Genomic DNA, 16443 nt, shown 5'->3' on the forward strand with positions numbered 1-16443 from the left:
CTTTAAATACTGGCATGATGACTGAGTGGTTCATTAATTTATTCATTCATACAATCATGAAATAATTATGTAAAAGTTCCCTTTGGCTCGACACTGAAGGTAGAAGAGAAGCAACATCCTGTGGTGATGTTTTATACGTCATGAAACTCTTGCGACAAATAGAAGAAACTGCCTGTGTCCATATCTGACCACTGCCAGATATGCCATCAGTGGGTTTCTTCGTTTATGTAGCCTCTTTGGGTCTATCAAGGGACCAATGTCAGAGTGAAGGTGAGGCGGCATGGGGAGGTTCTGGGAGCAGATGATGTCATGACTCGAGATGTGATGTCAGGGTTATTCGTAGTCCACAGAACTACACAGACTGAAAAGGCATCTGAACTTGCTACCTGACAGCGGATGAAAAAGCTGGTCCAGAGAGATGTCTGTGAATTCCAGCAATGCCTTAGGAATCCACTATCAGCAGATGCTCAGGCAGAAAAATAGATTCCTGCTTGGGACCTTCTCAGGCCAGCAATCCCAATCTGAAGCAGGTTCTCGAATGTTTGAGTTTAAAAGACAAGCTAGTTTTCCTCAAGCAAGCCATTCATTGGGCTGACATAATTCTTGCATTTTCCTTAATACAATAGAACACAGAATTGGCATATTGAGTATGTGTCAGAATTTGCTAAGGTGCTCTGTGCAGTGAGCTACACCCTGTCAGTCTGTCACACCGTGGTAGCTTGCAAGTTTCCAGGGTGATGGATGCTCTGACACTGGCATTCCAAACAGCAGCAGGTGAACCACAGGAAACAGGTATCAAAAGACAAGGAAGAGCAGCCTGATCTACTTTCAAACTTGCCCATGAAAACGCTCTGATCACTGCCTGTTATTGTCGCGCTCGTGCTGGAAGATGAACTCTGGGGGAAAGCACTCAATGCGCACAGTGGCTACAATGACAGCTTTGAGCACCCCAGTGATCATGAAAGCAACGGGTCATTCCATTGTGACGCGGCCATACTGGGAACCAGCTGCCAACTACTGTTGATGTTAGGATTATACACGTGTTAGAAGAAATGGGGAGCAGATAATAAAGTGGGGAAAAAAAGTCTGTGGACTTTGAAAACTAAATCTAAATCCATTGTATTCCCAAAACATCTACGCCCTGTAGTAACACATCGCCACGACATTGCATTTGTCAAGGCTGAGTGTGTGCTCCGGTGGCCGCGATTACTAATCCATTTATGAAGGCAGAGTAGCCAGAGCTGGACATTCTAGAATCAGAGACGCTTTCTCACCTGCTCACCCAGCACTCTTTATTGTTCCAGGAACCGTGCCGGTTCCCAGGCAGAGAGCCCCAGGAAGCAGCTCAAGATGTGAAACTACCAAGAAGGGCTATCTGGGTTGGATCCTTTTTATCCAACTTACATTTTTTTCCTACTTCGCTCTAAAGGTTGCCATAAAATTGGAGAGACAAGAAAATATTGACAGTAAAATGTGTTATGTGATAAATTAGAAATGCATACAAAGAACCATGAAGGGAGGGGACACTTCTGACTGGCCAGAGAACAAGTCACACAGGAGAAGAGCGATGTGAGAGTCAGAAAGCATCGCTCACTCTGATGAACTAAGGGAGCTGGAGCTGGATGAAATGCAGGTGAAGCAAACTATACACACCCCTTTCCAGTTCGAATCAGAAAGTATTACAGTTATTAGGGTTTTAAAAACTTGCAATTATTAGCTTAAAAACTTTTTTAACTGGTTAAAAACGGTGTCAGTCTGATGGCTTCAACTGTCATGATAAACTTACAGAAATCCAAGTCAGAAAGAGCGGTTCCAGTTTGAAGGGCTTCAAATAGTAACAACCAGAAGCCCCCGAAATGATGGCATCTAACTCAGGCACCAAAACAGTGTGAAGTTCAAAAATTTACCCCAATTATTCACAGAAGTTTATCTCTTGGATTTCCACGTCAGAAATAACATTTGTCATTTGAAGTAACAAGGGGTTTTCCAGCAGGTATTTATTTTTAAGAATGTTTTCTAGTTCCTCATAGATAATCTCAATACCCCCGGAGAGAGTTAAAGAATCAAATAATTTAATACTCCTCTCTTCCATATCCTATTTACTTCATTTCAGGCTATCAAATGAAGCCCATAATAACTCAGTTCACTTATTAATTTGTTTAATATATTACACATTTCTATTTAGACATGTTCATTAAGCACTTTCCTGAAGGAAAAGAGACTTCAAGGTAGTTTTCTAGACTTGGATAATTAAAAATATAAATTTAAAGGCTAACTTTTGACTTCTTATCTTACATAGAAGACCCAGTGCAAAATATTTTCAAGCCATTCTAAATAACTTGGAGGACATCAATAAGGAGAAAACAAACATTATAGGTTATATGAAATATTAATACATGGATAATAAATCTTGTGTCCTTTCTTTGGTGCATGTCATTACTATACCCCCTGGTCTTCAGTGGGATAATTTTGCTGACACAACTGTTCATTCTCTCTCACTGATCAATATTTGGTCATATTAAGAAGTTGTAAAAAAAAGGAGTTGTATGCTTGTTTCATACAAAACAAAAGAGACATATTTATCTTGAAGAACTAGAGACACAAAGATACCTTTAAATACATAGAATGCATGCCGTTTCTGTGTCGATATAAAAGGGCAAAGAGAACAGCAACCCCTCCCCACCGTGCAAGGAAACGCTCCTTACCGGGATGAATGCATGTTGCATAGCTTGTTCACATTGTTTTAACGAAGCAATGGTGTCCCACAGAAGCTGATAATTCTCAGCCCGGGAAGCACTTGGCCGCTGCATAGCGAGAGCTGCTAACACTCAAACTGAGCTCAAAGAACCCAGTTGAAGAAGAGGGAAGGAAAAAAAAAACACCCTGCAGATCTGTTACATAAACTTCTTAATTAGATCTGCTACCCAAACTGCTATCTTAAGATTTTTTTAAATGTTAATCAGAACATTTCTTTTGGGGGATAACTGGGCCTGACTTGAACAGAGACAGATGTTTTCATTGGGAAGGATTTTCATTCCCACACTTGTGAAAGGCAATCCCTTCCATGTTCCGCTGTCTCTGCAAGGGCCTGACGAAACTGCACACACCATAAGTGTGTGTGTGGGGAGGAAGCAGTAGGAGGCAGAGAATGTGGAAAATATATCTACTAAAACATTTAGGTGGCAGGCCGTGGAGGTAGCAGTGTGTGACATAAATGTACACATTACAGGGATCTACTTGTGGGCTGTGTGCGAGGTAGAACTGTGGACATTCATGCTCATTGGAAATGCTCGATCCTGTCACTTTAGTTCATTCCTGCACTTGCCACACGTGCTTCATAACAGAGTATTATCGCCTTAGTATGCGCCAGAGTGGTTCATCTGTGATTGGCCTGAAGGTTGATGAGTATAAACACAGTTTATGACTTAATAGTAATTAGAAAGCTTTGTATACCAGATTATATACCAGAGAGACATTACATTTATTTATCGTTCCAGGTACAAGTTATATAGTTACAAAAAAATAATCATGTGTTTGAAGATTCTTGGGAACTCAGTATGGGTTGCCTAATGCTCTAATGCTGAATGTGTAATATATATATATATATATATATATATATATATATATATATATATATATATATATATATATATATATATATATATATGGCTTGCTCACTCCCAAGAATCTTCGAACTATATATATATGTATATGTATATGTATATGTATATATATATATATATATAGTTTTCTCACTAACTTCAAGAAGACTAGTCTAATCACTAAATAAAATATGAGCAGCAGATTTTAGAGATAGACTCTGTGTGTTCTCTTACCTGAATCAGGAGCCCCGAAAGCAAAGTGAGGCTCTGTCCTCCTTTTTATTCTCTTTGGGACTGAAGAGGAGAGGGACAACAAATCTTGACAAAGTGGGAGATTCAGACATCCCAAAGGCTCCACATATATCCAGTGATAACAATAGAAGTATTTATGAAACCATGTTGAATAGATAAGAAAGAAACAAATAAACAGCAAAAAGAAGGAACTGTGTACTGACCTAGAAAATCCAATGTGCAAAATGAGGTATATATTGTATAGGAGAGGGTTTAATATACATGAAGGATTTTGTCATATTATTTTGGGAAGAGCTGCATGATTTGAGTTACCTAGTTTTGGTGGTTTGTGCATGACGATAGAGGCACTCTGCTCATCCAGACTAATGACCTTGTAATTTGAAAGCATCAAAAGCTGAAACAAAGTGTTTGCTTGATTTCAGTTATTTTTCTATTTTAAATGTAAAAAAATGTGAAGAACTGCTTTAAAAAAATCCTACCTTGATGTTTCATAAATCCCTCTATAAGGCTATTTTCACCAGACAGTTTGTTTTTCAGTAACAGTTCAGCCAACTTTCTCTTTCCCCATTCATGTGTTCTGTTCAGCTTACACCCACAGTCCCTCCTCTGCCTTTATGCCTGCCCTGCCGCTCTCCCATCTGCCCAGCCACACGCTTCCTCTTCACCCACTGGTCGCCAGCCAGCCCACAACTTTGAGAAAATATTCCGTCACTAGTCAGTGTCCTGGATTTCTCAGGAAACAATTGGGTGGCGGGGCGGGAGGGGCAGGGGTGTTATTTTCATATCTCCCCAATCCCACCCTCTTGTCTCCGAGTTCCTTGAGCTATTCTTTCAGTATCCAGATTCCAATCTCTCGGTCTTTTCTCAATCTTGGGCCTTCTTCCCATCTCTTGTTAATCAGGGCCCTTTACTCTTTCACTTAAGCAGAATCTCCTATGAGCTCCTCCATTCCATTCCCTTGGGGGAAAGCTTAGAGGATTGGTATTCTCTCCATGTATAAACACAACATTACACAATGTCCTTTAACGAATTCATTTCTTCACGGATCCTGCAAACATAACCAGCAACTTTCATGTACTTCACTTCTTGGTAGTACTAAAGGGAAACTTGTATTCCCAGTTGTTGACTCTGAATTTTAAAATCTTCCAAAGAAATTATATATGTATATCTCTATATATATAAAAATAGCAGGAAGATTAGGTTTAAAAAGGGCAAAAGCCTAAACAAAATGACCTAAACTAGTCACAAAATAAGGGGAAAGAGAAACATATCAACTGGAGAAGGTAAGGCAGTCTTGGTAGGACTTCGGACAGAATTCAAACATCCAGGGAAAGGTCAGGGGCATTCTTGAAGTAGGAACGAGAGAGCAAAGCGCAGCACAGGAAAGTAGAAGTCACCATGAATTGGTCTGGAAGGGAAATGACACTAAGAAAGTCTGTGAAAAATATTAAGTAACTAGATCAATTATCAAAGTTAGATCGCAGCAAGGGTATTCTTGATGAAAACTCAGTAGCTTCTCTACTGAAGAGTAGCCCGTCATCGTTGTCAGCAATTCTGACAGACAGTTCACGATGCCAGTGACTCGCTCACATTTCTTCAGGTACTTAATTCCATATCGTTATTCCCTGACCTCTAAAACAGGTATCTTTGTATAATTTTGGAGGTAATAAGTGGCTCAATCACATAGGTCATATAACACAGTTCTTATTAAGCACATTTATCATGTTTTCTGTTTTGGTAAGTTCTAAACTTTTTACCTTCAAAATTCAATCAGGGTTTTCTATGACTCTCACCTGATCAATTATTTAATTAGTGGTTCAGCTTAAGTTTGAGTGTCATTAAAAACCAAGGATGGTGCTATGAACTAGGAGTACAAAAATAAGTATAACATATTGTGTAATCACCCATTACCCATTGCAATGTCTCTGAACACTGAAGAAGCACTCACTCATCTATGCCAGGAAATGTGGAAGACCGCTACCCGACCCACTGACCGGACGAGGTCCGTATGTGTGCCCGTCCCTAGGAAAGGTGACCCAACGGAACGCTCAGACTACAGAAGGACTTCACTGACAACACGCACATGACGATTCTGCTTAAGATCATCCAACAGTTACAGCAGCCCATTGACTGGGAGCTGCCGGAAGACCAGGTCAAATTCAGAAGAGGACATGGAACAAGGGGTAGTATTGCTGATGGCAGATGGATCTTGGCTTAAAGCAAAAAATACCAGAAAACCGAGTTTCATTGACTATGCAAAGGCAGTCAACTACCTGGATAGGAATAAACTGTGGACAACCTAGAGAAGAATGGGGGATTCCAGAGCACCCCACTGTGCTCATGCAGAATTTGCACATGGATCCAGAGGCAGTTGTGGGAACAGAGCAAAGGAACCCTGCCTGGTTTAAAATCAGGAAAGGTGTGCCATAGAGTTGTATCCTCCCACCATACTTGTTCATTCCGTATGCTGAGCCGATCATCAGAGAGGCTGGGTTACATGAAGAAGAGTGTAGCATTGGGATTGGAGGAAGGCTTACTAACCTGCCGTATGCAGAGGATGCAACATTGGTTGTGAAAGTGAAGAGAAATTGAAGCACTTGCTGATGAAGGTCAAGGATTGTAGCCTTTGTTATGGATTAAACTTTAAGAAAGAACAAAATCCTCACAACTGGACCAGATGGTAAGTAACATCATGATAAATGGAGAAAAGGTTGAAATTCTCCAGGGGTTTGTCTTGGATCCACAATCAATGGTCATGGAAGCAACAGTCAGGAGATCAAAAGACGTATTACATTAGGTAAATCTGCTGCACAATTTGGAGACTGGCACAGGGCCGTGCAGCGTTTCATTCTGTTGACCATAAGATCGCTCTGGATGAGAGATGACTTGATGACACCTATTATTTCTCTTCCACCATTCACTATGCACTTTCCTTCAGCCCACAAGTAGAGCATAGACCTTTTCTTCCTGTAAGGCCAGTGTCCGATATATTATGGCAACCATTCTTTGGTTAAGCAGTCACTAGACTATGTCTCTGCCATTTGTCTCTCAGTTTGTCACACGGTGATGGCGTGTGCGTGGTTGTGATGCTTAAAGCCATGTCACTGGTATTTCAGTGCCAGCAGGGTCACCCACAGTGAACAGGCTTCACCAGAGCTTCAGGCTGAGAACAGACTATGCTTGAAGGAGTCCGCTGGCCACTTCAGAGGAGTTTCCCAGGATGATCTCCTGCATGGTCAAAACGTTGTCAAATCCTGATAACGTCACGAAAAGAAGCAGGGCCTTGTCAGAGATGGCGCCAGAAGAGGAGCCCTCAGGTGGAAGGTACTCAGCATCTGACTGAGGAAGAGCTGCCTTCTCACAGTAAAAACGTTTTGGATGATTTGATACTGGCAGAAAATATTTTAAAATCCTAAATCGACAGGACATGCTTCCAAAATATATCAAGAACTCTCAAAGTGAAAACAGTGAGTAAATTCACAATTCTATTTTTAAAACTGAGCAAGAGTTTTGGGCACTTGAACAAGTAAGATACACTGTAGGTACAATATGGAACAAGGCAAGGGAAAAGAATGAAATGGGGGAAAAATTCCTTATTTTGCCATGTTAGGATTCATTTTTGTTTTAAAAAGCAATGCATCAAATAGGCACTTGAAAAATCAGCACTATGAGTTACTAGAGAAATGAAAACTAAAGTCAAAATGCCATTGCCTGTGTAGTAGGATGGGGAAAAAATAGCCACAGTAAGAGACAGTGAGAACAAAGAAAATTGAAACTCTCATACACTGCTGATGGAATTGTAACCATTTTGGAAACATTTTACCAGTTCCTTGAACATTTAAACATATATCTACCATATGATTTTCTCATTTTCATACCACTTCTCCAAGAGAATGAAAGCACATGCCCATAGGACCTCATTTGCACTAGCCGAAAGTCAGAAACAACACCAAGAGATGAATTGTGTGATAAATTCAGACAATGCAATTCTATTTAACAATAAAAATAATAAACTATTGATCGAATGCAGTGATCTGTCAAGACATACTTTCATTCTCAATCATATAATTTTCTTCTCTATCATGGACAATATGCAGCAGTGGTACAAAATTTAGCCCCAAACAAAGAAAGAAAAACAAAATAAAATTCCATGCAATTTTGACTTATACACTGTAACATGTACACTGGTAATATCTTTAGGTAAAAAAAACCCAGTAAACTCTCTGGATCTAAGGCTCTTGTCTTAAAATTTCTGCCTTCCGCATAAGTTAGTGAACATGTATATCACTGTAATGATGACATTACGAATGGTATTGAATTACAATAAGAATTCGAACAAGTGCTGTTCGAACAAGTCCTGTCTCATACAATACTTCCTCCACATTCCCACAAAGGTATTATTCTCAATTTACAGATAGAAAAGTAAGCTCACAGAGACTAGCAAAATTCACTTCACCACTCATTATGTGGGTCCCTGGGCAAGTTGCTTTACTTCTTTTCACCTCGGTTACTTATTTAGAGAATAGAGATTATAATACCACTTATCTGATATGATTGTAGATAATTTAGTGATATAATATTTGTATGACTTTAGAGCAGAGTCTCACATCAAGTATTATATCGCTGTCAGCTGCTTTGGATTGGGCTTTCAACTGGTGGCTAGCCCAAGCACTATGGAACATAAAGAAACACTGTCTGGTTCTACTTCTACTTCATCCTCACGAGGGTTTGCTGCTGATTAGGATGAAACCACTGGGATTCATAGGGTGTTCATGGGCTAATCTTTACAATTAGATTTCCAGGCCTTTCTTCCTAGTCAATTTGAGTCTGTGAGCCCCACTGAAACCTGTTCAGCATCATAGCAACACATAACCCATCACTTACAGAGAGGGAGTGGACGTGCAGGAGGTGTACTGGCCAGGTATCAAAAGTGGGCTTCCTGTATGAAAGGCAAGACTTCTTACCAGTGAATGACCAATGTCCTCATGTAGTATATTGTTGTTTATAGCATTAATTAATCAAATTAGTTATAAGCCATTCATTAAACAAATAAGCATTACGCTTAAAGGATCAAGATTCAACTAATATCTTTGGGCTTTACATCTGACTACATCTGTTCATTTGATCATCTTATTGACACCCCCCTTCCACACACAAACACACAAAGTACAGAGCCTCTTCTTCTTCTTGTTCCCTAAACCCCCAGTTTCCTTCATAGCTCTCATCCCAACTTTTCACTTCCTGCCTTTTCCACTGAGCAATAATTCATAGAACAGAAGTCAATGACACAATGGCTAGCACCAGTGCCTAGAATATTAGATGGATATTATCATTACTAATAGCCTAAATAGCAAACATTTCTGAAAGCTATTTAGAACTTAAAATCATATATTAGAACATTTATCAAGATATTCCATATTTATAAGGAGTGCTGATAAAATTGGTCATGGTTTTCCCTGCTAAAAGTTGATATCTGATCCATTTCTCCAAGGTAAGCCAGAGTGACACTTCTTTCAATGGAAGAAAATTCTTATGAATTTATATCAGAGTGAAAGGTCAAATAAACATTTATTGTAATAGTTTTCCACAGTGTGATATGACTTGTGATAATATCCCAATTTGTGTAATATAAAATAGGGATATGTAATCAGTCTGTCCGCTACATTTCAAAGGTGTTTAAGGGAGAACGTTATTAGAATGATATAATCTATGCATTCTGAGTCGTCTTTGGAATTTATAAGCCACATCATGTAAGGGAGCAGCAACAAGTGACTTCAGCATAGCTTACTGAAGCAAGTATCACACTAAAGCTTGTTAGAAAACAGCTCTCTAGAACCTTGGATCTCAGCCTGTTAAACCGCAGGCTCAGGCTCAGGCTCAAGGCAGGTCTATAGCAGAGAAGTCTTAAGCATGTGAAATCTAGCTCCCTCACTCTTTCCCTGTTCCAGATTCCTTGGCACTGTATGCTAGGATTCTTGTGATATTAGGACAGCCTCTCTGTAAGAAGCAATACTAAGACTTTGGAGTCCGGGGTGGCATGAGCCATTAAAGGCTTGGAGCTAATCAAAAAACATCTACCCCGAGGCATCTTGTAAGAAAGAGCTGGAGAGCTCTTATTGCCAATGGAAACTCTAAGGAGCAGAACTCGTTTCCTTTGAGTTTTTAATCTCCATATATGTCTTGTATTTGATTCTTACAATTCTGTGAGGTTGGGATGGTTGTATTTTTTTCTGTATGGACAGAAAAATGAAACCCAGACTGATTGACAGTACCAGGTCCCCAGGCCTAAACCCACTGCCACTGAGTGGATTCCAAGCCAGAGCAACCTGATGGGACCTTAGAGGTTGTAAATCTTTATAGGAACTTATAGTTTGATCTTGCTCCTACAGAGTATCTGATGAGTTTGAACTGCTGACCAGGACTCCTTGGTACTATTTACCTTAGAATTACTATTTTTCCTTTTTTTCATACCATAGAATGGTCATAGAATCAGTTTTTGTCTCAGCTCTTTTAAGATATTAAAATGACCCCATAGGCTTACTATGAGTCAGCATCAACCAATGGGAGTTTGTTTTTGTTTGACTTTCCTCAAATCAGTACATGCTCACTGGGCAGCAGCTGTACATCTTAGTGGAGAGTTGCAATAGTCAGAACCTCAGTATCGCTTTCCCTCTGTCCCCCATTTCATTCTTCCCTCCCTCATTCCCGCTCCTTCTTCCCTGTCTTCTTGCTTACTTTTGCCTTAACCCCTCCTACACCCCACACACAGATAAATGCCTCATTGGCCTATTTCATATGGACTTAGAGAGATGCATTAATAATTGACTTTGGGATGTGCAAATGTTTATGAGGCCCTCAGAATTAGGTGAGAGGCAACAGTTCACTAGAAGCCTGAATTGTTAGGGCAGGCCAGGAGAAAACACTAAACGTACAAGCAATGAACTGAGTTCGTCTGTCTGTTAAAAAAATTATTATGCGGGGAGGAAAGAAAGTGGTTGATGCTAGTACAAGTTATAGGCAATTAAATAATAATTAATAAATTCTAGTTGGGGAAAATGAATGGGTCTAAATGCCTGTTCCATTTATTATTAATTGTGGGAAATTAGAAAAGTTAGTTAACCTCACCAAGTCTTGGTTGTAAATCATGAATAATAATAATAATAATTAGTAGTCATAATATCAATCTCCTAGGATTGCTGTGAGAAATTGATGCTTATGCTTAACATTTATTAAAACATAAGAATGCTAAAAAAGTGAATGTAAGCTATCAATAGCATCTTCTCATTATTAGTATTAATGCTGCCAAGGAGCACCTACAGGCCACCCCTACAGTGAAAGGGGTATTTTCCATACAACACAGTAGGCACCACGGAGCTTCTCTGAGAGCACAATGTGACTTTCATTTGTTGAAAACAAACAACTAGGAAGGTAACTAACGTTGTTAGGTGCAGTCACTTCGGTTCCAACTCACAGCACATCATGTACAACAGACGCGCCCCAGTCCTGCCCAAGTCCTGCCCCGCCCTCACAGTTCCTATGTGTGAGCTCTTGGTTGTACCCACTGTGTCGAGCCATCTTGTCAAGGGTAAGTACTGTAGATACAGGGAATCCAGATAAGATGGTTTTGCAAGACATCATATTTTGGGACAGAATATAAATCCATGCAGACCGCAGAGCCATAAAACAAACAGTTGTTCCCAATGCTCTTGAGATCCAGGGCATTCATTCCAAAAGGAAGCTCTACAGAAAATAATAAACCTACTAGTACCAAAAGCCCAAATTTAACTACAACATTTTGAATTATACTGTGAAGTCAAGACAGAGACATGAAAATGCTTTTAAAGTCAAAAGCTGATACCATAATCATAAATTTTCACCAAAGTTTCCATCATGTTTTCACCAAAATAGGCCTTCCAACTTAGATTTCACAGAACTGCACTGGTGTGCCTAAGGGTCAGTTACCTTACCACAGGGACTGCAATATGCTTGGCACTTTGGTTAAATGCACGGAAATGTTATTCATGAATATATAAAGTTCCGTGGACGCTTCAACAATACTCTTTTAATCAGCAGCTTTTGGCCATTAGAAAAGCTAAAAATCAAAACACTTAATCATGCCATGTATGTTTGATGTTTTTTTAATCAGCAATAATTGCATTTAAATAACATTTCAATGAACATTAATTGAACAGAAACTAACAACCTCTCTTTATAATGAAAGAAAAACTGCTGTGATGAAGTGTTTCTAATCATTCAATCTAATTAAAAAGTTAATCCTTGGGATTCTGTTTTAAGTTCTTTCAAATGTAACAAAAGAATTTCCCTTTCAAAAATGGGAGACAAAAGCATAGTTATTAGGTAGCTTTATTGTTATGGTAAAGTCACACACTTGGGATTAAAGAATATTGGCTTAAGTCAAAGTGAGGGAATTAGGAAAATTATAAGAATCAACCAAACCGTGGCCTTCACTGACCTATGTTTTTAATACTGAAAACAAAAATAGGGACAGTGGAAGATCCAATAAGTAATCTCAATGTAAGTCTTTTTATATTAGAGTCAGTAGTGTGTCCAGCAAGCCAGTTCCTCAGGGACTTTGATATGATTCACTCTTGTTAGTATGAGTAAGGGCAATCTTCCTAGGTCCAGAAATTCATCTAGAAGCAAGCCCCTCCCCCACCTTCTTCTAACTAAGTGATCTTTTAACTAAAGATCCAGATTCAGAAAAAGTCTTTTAATGTCACTTTCCAACCACCTGCTACGTGGGGAAACTGAAGGATTCCTAACCAAATATGGGAGAAGATTCACTCAGGAGCGAGCAGTGGGGGAGGGGGGGGGAGGGGGAGAGACAGTTCTGCTGGGTGATTAGCAGATCTCTTCGACCATCTCTAATTCTCCCTCAAATATGTTTTGGGTCTGTGTGGTGATACAAGAAAGTATTGTTTAAAGTACGATTTGCTGGATGGTCAGGCCTCAGGGGCGCCAACCTGAAATGCCTTTTGATAATGGGCTTTGTGCTGTTCATGAGCAATTACTCAGCAACATCACTCCAACAACATATCTCTGCAGTGATCAGGGCTGATAACAGCCAGCACAGTCTCTAATTGATGAGGACAGGTGTCTGATCGAGGCTGAGAAACTGCAGCTCTCAAACAAGCCCATGAGATTAGGCATCAACTCATGTGATGGCCTTCACTGAGCAACAAGAACAAACTTCCTAACGAAACAAACCAGATCCTGACTCCTTTCTTTCTACAGTTTTGCCCCCAACAAAGATGGTATAGAAGACTGATGACATCTTTTAATATATTTTTTTCTTATAAAAGTCTTTTGATTTCACTGGTATATATTCGGCTGTCTGCCTTCACTTGACAAGTTGTCCTGAATGCCACACTCATTATATAATGATAAGGAGCGAGAGGTGCGACGTTCTTTTTCTGCCCCTTGTGAGGTGTCTGCGACTGAGACTACACCTCTTGACTTTTAGGAGTTATTTCCCCCTATGGAAAAACAGAAATAATCATCCCCGCTTTCTCACTGGGATCTTGTGAGGCACAAATAAACAAGTGGAAGGGCTCAGGGCACACACAGAGGGATTCATTTTTCTGTGCAAAGGAGAGCAAACGACCTTGAGCACTGGCTGAACAGCCATCAAGCATCCAGCACATAAGCGAGCATCTCTCAACTCGCTTATTTAGTACTCACGCCCTTGGAGCTGACTAAAGGTACGAAAAAGACACCGCAGGCACAGTGGGTAACATTTCTAGGGGCTCAAAGCTTAGTATTTGTGAAGACAAAAATTAAAACCAATTTTGTCGATATTCAAGTACAGTGTCCAGCATCCAAAAATTAGAAATTGTCTTCTGGGTAGTACAGCGGTGAGGAAATGAAAGGCTTTAGGGTCAATCAGTCAGGCTTTTCAAGGGGATGCTGCTACTCACAATGCAGCCATGGTAAGTTGCCTATTATCTCTGTAGTTTGCTTGATTCCTCTCAAAATGAGACAAAAATAGTGAATAGTTGTTGAGAAGAGTACTAGAAAAGGGGAATGCATGTAACATGTAGCAGAGTACTGAGGTGAAGTCAGAATTCCATTGATGTTAGCTATTACTTTACTGTTTTATCATTGTTATTATTGTGCTAAAACAATAATGTCTGCATATGAATATCAGCTCTACAGATCATTAGATAATTATCTCTAATACCTCCATAGACTCATCTGTAAGATGGGAGTATTAGCTTCAGTCTCAGACTTGGTTTGTGTGTTAGCTGAGATAATTAGAATATATTTCCAGTCTGATTCTTGATCTCTATTAGGGGGTCATAGAAATACATTATCTTAATTTTTGGTTAAGTACCTTGGTAAATATTTCCTCTAAATATTAAATTTCCACAAGATTCTATATTCTGTATTAGGAGCTAAGTAAACATAGTATTGCCCCAACCACCCCCTTGAGAACTTCACAGACTAACCATTTCACTAAACTGGCATCATATACTCTGATGAAATAATAAAATGTTATGGGAGAAAAGAAAATTAAATCTGGTGTGGGTACAGAACAAACTAGACAATCTATCAACAAAACGAAACTTCACTGAGGTTGGATGTTTAGGGCAGTCAAGAATTCAGCAAAACATAAGGAAGTGGCTTCTAGACGAGAATAACAGCACCTATGTTAGATTATTCTTTCCTCCTTAAGGAGCCCTGGTGGTGAAGCGGTTATGTGTTGGCCAGTTCAAAACCACCAGCAGCTTCTCAGAAGGAAGATGAGGCTTTCTACTCCCATAAAGAGTTACTCTCAGAAAGTCACAAAAGCAATTCTGCCCTCTGCTCTAGGGTCCCCAGGAGTCAGAATTGGCTTGATGGTAATGAGTTAATGTTAGATAATTCTTTATTCCTTAATGGTTTCAAATGGAGGGACTTCATGATCCCTTTGCTCAACCCTAGAAAAGGGGAACTTTATGGTGACTATGTTTGAGAAAGGGAAATGGACATGCTAGGCTCACCTTTTTAAATTTGGCATCAATGTGTCTGTTAAAGTTGCTGTGTGCCTTTGCCATTGAGTTCATCCAGACTGGGTGACCACATGAGACAGAATAGATCTGTCCCATAGGGTTTTCTTGGCTGTGAGCTTTATGGAAGCATTTCCATTAGCTCTTTGCTAGAGCTGGATTTCTAACTGAAAGGTTGGCTGTTAGGACCCACCAGCTCCTCTGCAGGGAAAGATGTGGCTGTCTACTTCTTGAAAGACTACAGACGTGAACACGTGATGGGCCAGCACTCTTCTCTCTTTAAGGTTGCTTTGGGTCAGAATTGATTCAATAAAGATGTTTGTTTTGGGTTAATCTTTACAAGAGCTGATCGCCAGGTCGTCTGTCCTGTGCAAAGGCTAGGTGTGCAAACCACTGACCTTTCTCCCACAGCACCACCAGAGAACTGTGGGATCCTGAAATCATCTTCCCATGTTGAGATAAAGGTAGCAAGGCAAACTTCTCAGCAGGAGAGGCTGAAAATCCTGGGCTAAGTTGAGTTCAAGGGGTGTAAGGAAATACATTTTTTACTATCTATCATACAACAGTGATATCCTTCAATTTAGTGCTTATCAGTAGTATTTGTGATTTTTCACCCACCTCCATCAAAATTTAGCAGATTTATTTTATGTGGTTTTGATATTAGGAAAAATCATTAATATCACAGACAAGCAAAATTTTGCTGAGGGTATTTTACAAATTGGTGCAGCAGTACATTGAGAGAGAGCTGCCAAGCAGTCAAGCTGCATTGGGAGGAGGACCTCAAGCAAGGGACAACTTTGCTGATGGCAGATCAATTTTAGCTGAAAGCAGAGATCACCAGAAAGATGTTTACCTATGTTTTATTGACTATGCAAAGATATTCAACTGCAGATCACAGAAAATTTGGGATACCATTATAGAGAATAATAATCTCATGTGGGTTCAAACACAGACCAAGAGCCAGCCAATCAAGCAGAACCAGGGACATGTGCATGATTTTAAATGAGAAGTGTGTTGTGTGTACATATCAGCATGTTATCTTTTCACTGGATTTATCCAATCTGCATGCTGATCAAATAATCCCAGATGTTCAACTACATGAAGGTCAACATGGCACTGGGATGAAGGAAGGCACATTAACAGCCTTTGATATGCAGAGTACAGAGTAGGTTTGCAGAAAGCAAGACTTGATGTGCTTACTGAGGAAGGAAGATCAAAGACAATGGCCTTTAGTATGGATTACATTACACCTTAACCTACAGGAAACAAAAATCCTCACAACGGAACTAATAAGCAAATTATAATGAATGGAAAGAAAACAACGTTGAGGATTTCTTTTTATTTGGATCTACAGTCAATGCCCAAGGAAGCAGCAGTTAAGGCATGAAATGATGTATTTGTTGCATTGGGCAAATCTACTGCCATCTACTCTTGCCTAAGCACTGAAAAGCACAGTTGTCATTCTGAGGAATAGATGCTCCTGACCCAGTCCATCACGTTTTCAGTTGTCTCATGCATTTGCTCCAAAGCAGGACAAGAGGCAGGGAGGACAAAGAGAAAACAGTGTGTTTGAATTATGG

The 16443-nt window shown here is 39.8% G+C and overlaps 1 protein-coding gene across 11 annotated transcripts in view; it reads right to left on the reverse strand.

Moving 5' to 3' along the window:
- Positions 1–16443, reverse strand: part of DLG2 (discs large MAGUK scaffold protein 2) — a 2300776-nt gene that overhangs the window by 807603 nt on the left and 1476730 nt on the right. For 3 of the 11 annotated variants that reach the window (XM_075548692.1, XM_075548691.1, XM_075548689.1), the window contains exon 1: positions 2706–2810. The exons of the other annotated variants lie outside the window; for them this stretch is intronic. In XM_075548692.1, the coding sequence (XP_075404807.1) occupies positions 2706–2810 (105 nt within the window). Of the gene's footprint in view, positions 1–2705; positions 2811–16443 lie in introns of those variants that run through there. 11 annotated transcript variants of the gene reach the window in all.

Source organism: Tenrec ecaudatus, chromosome 4 (assembly GCF_050624435.1).
Source record: "Tenrec ecaudatus isolate mTenEca1 chromosome 4, mTenEca1.hap1, whole genome shotgun sequence".
Classification (NCBI taxonomy): domain Eukaryota; kingdom Metazoa; phylum Chordata; class Mammalia; order Afrosoricida; family Tenrecidae; genus Tenrec; species Tenrec ecaudatus.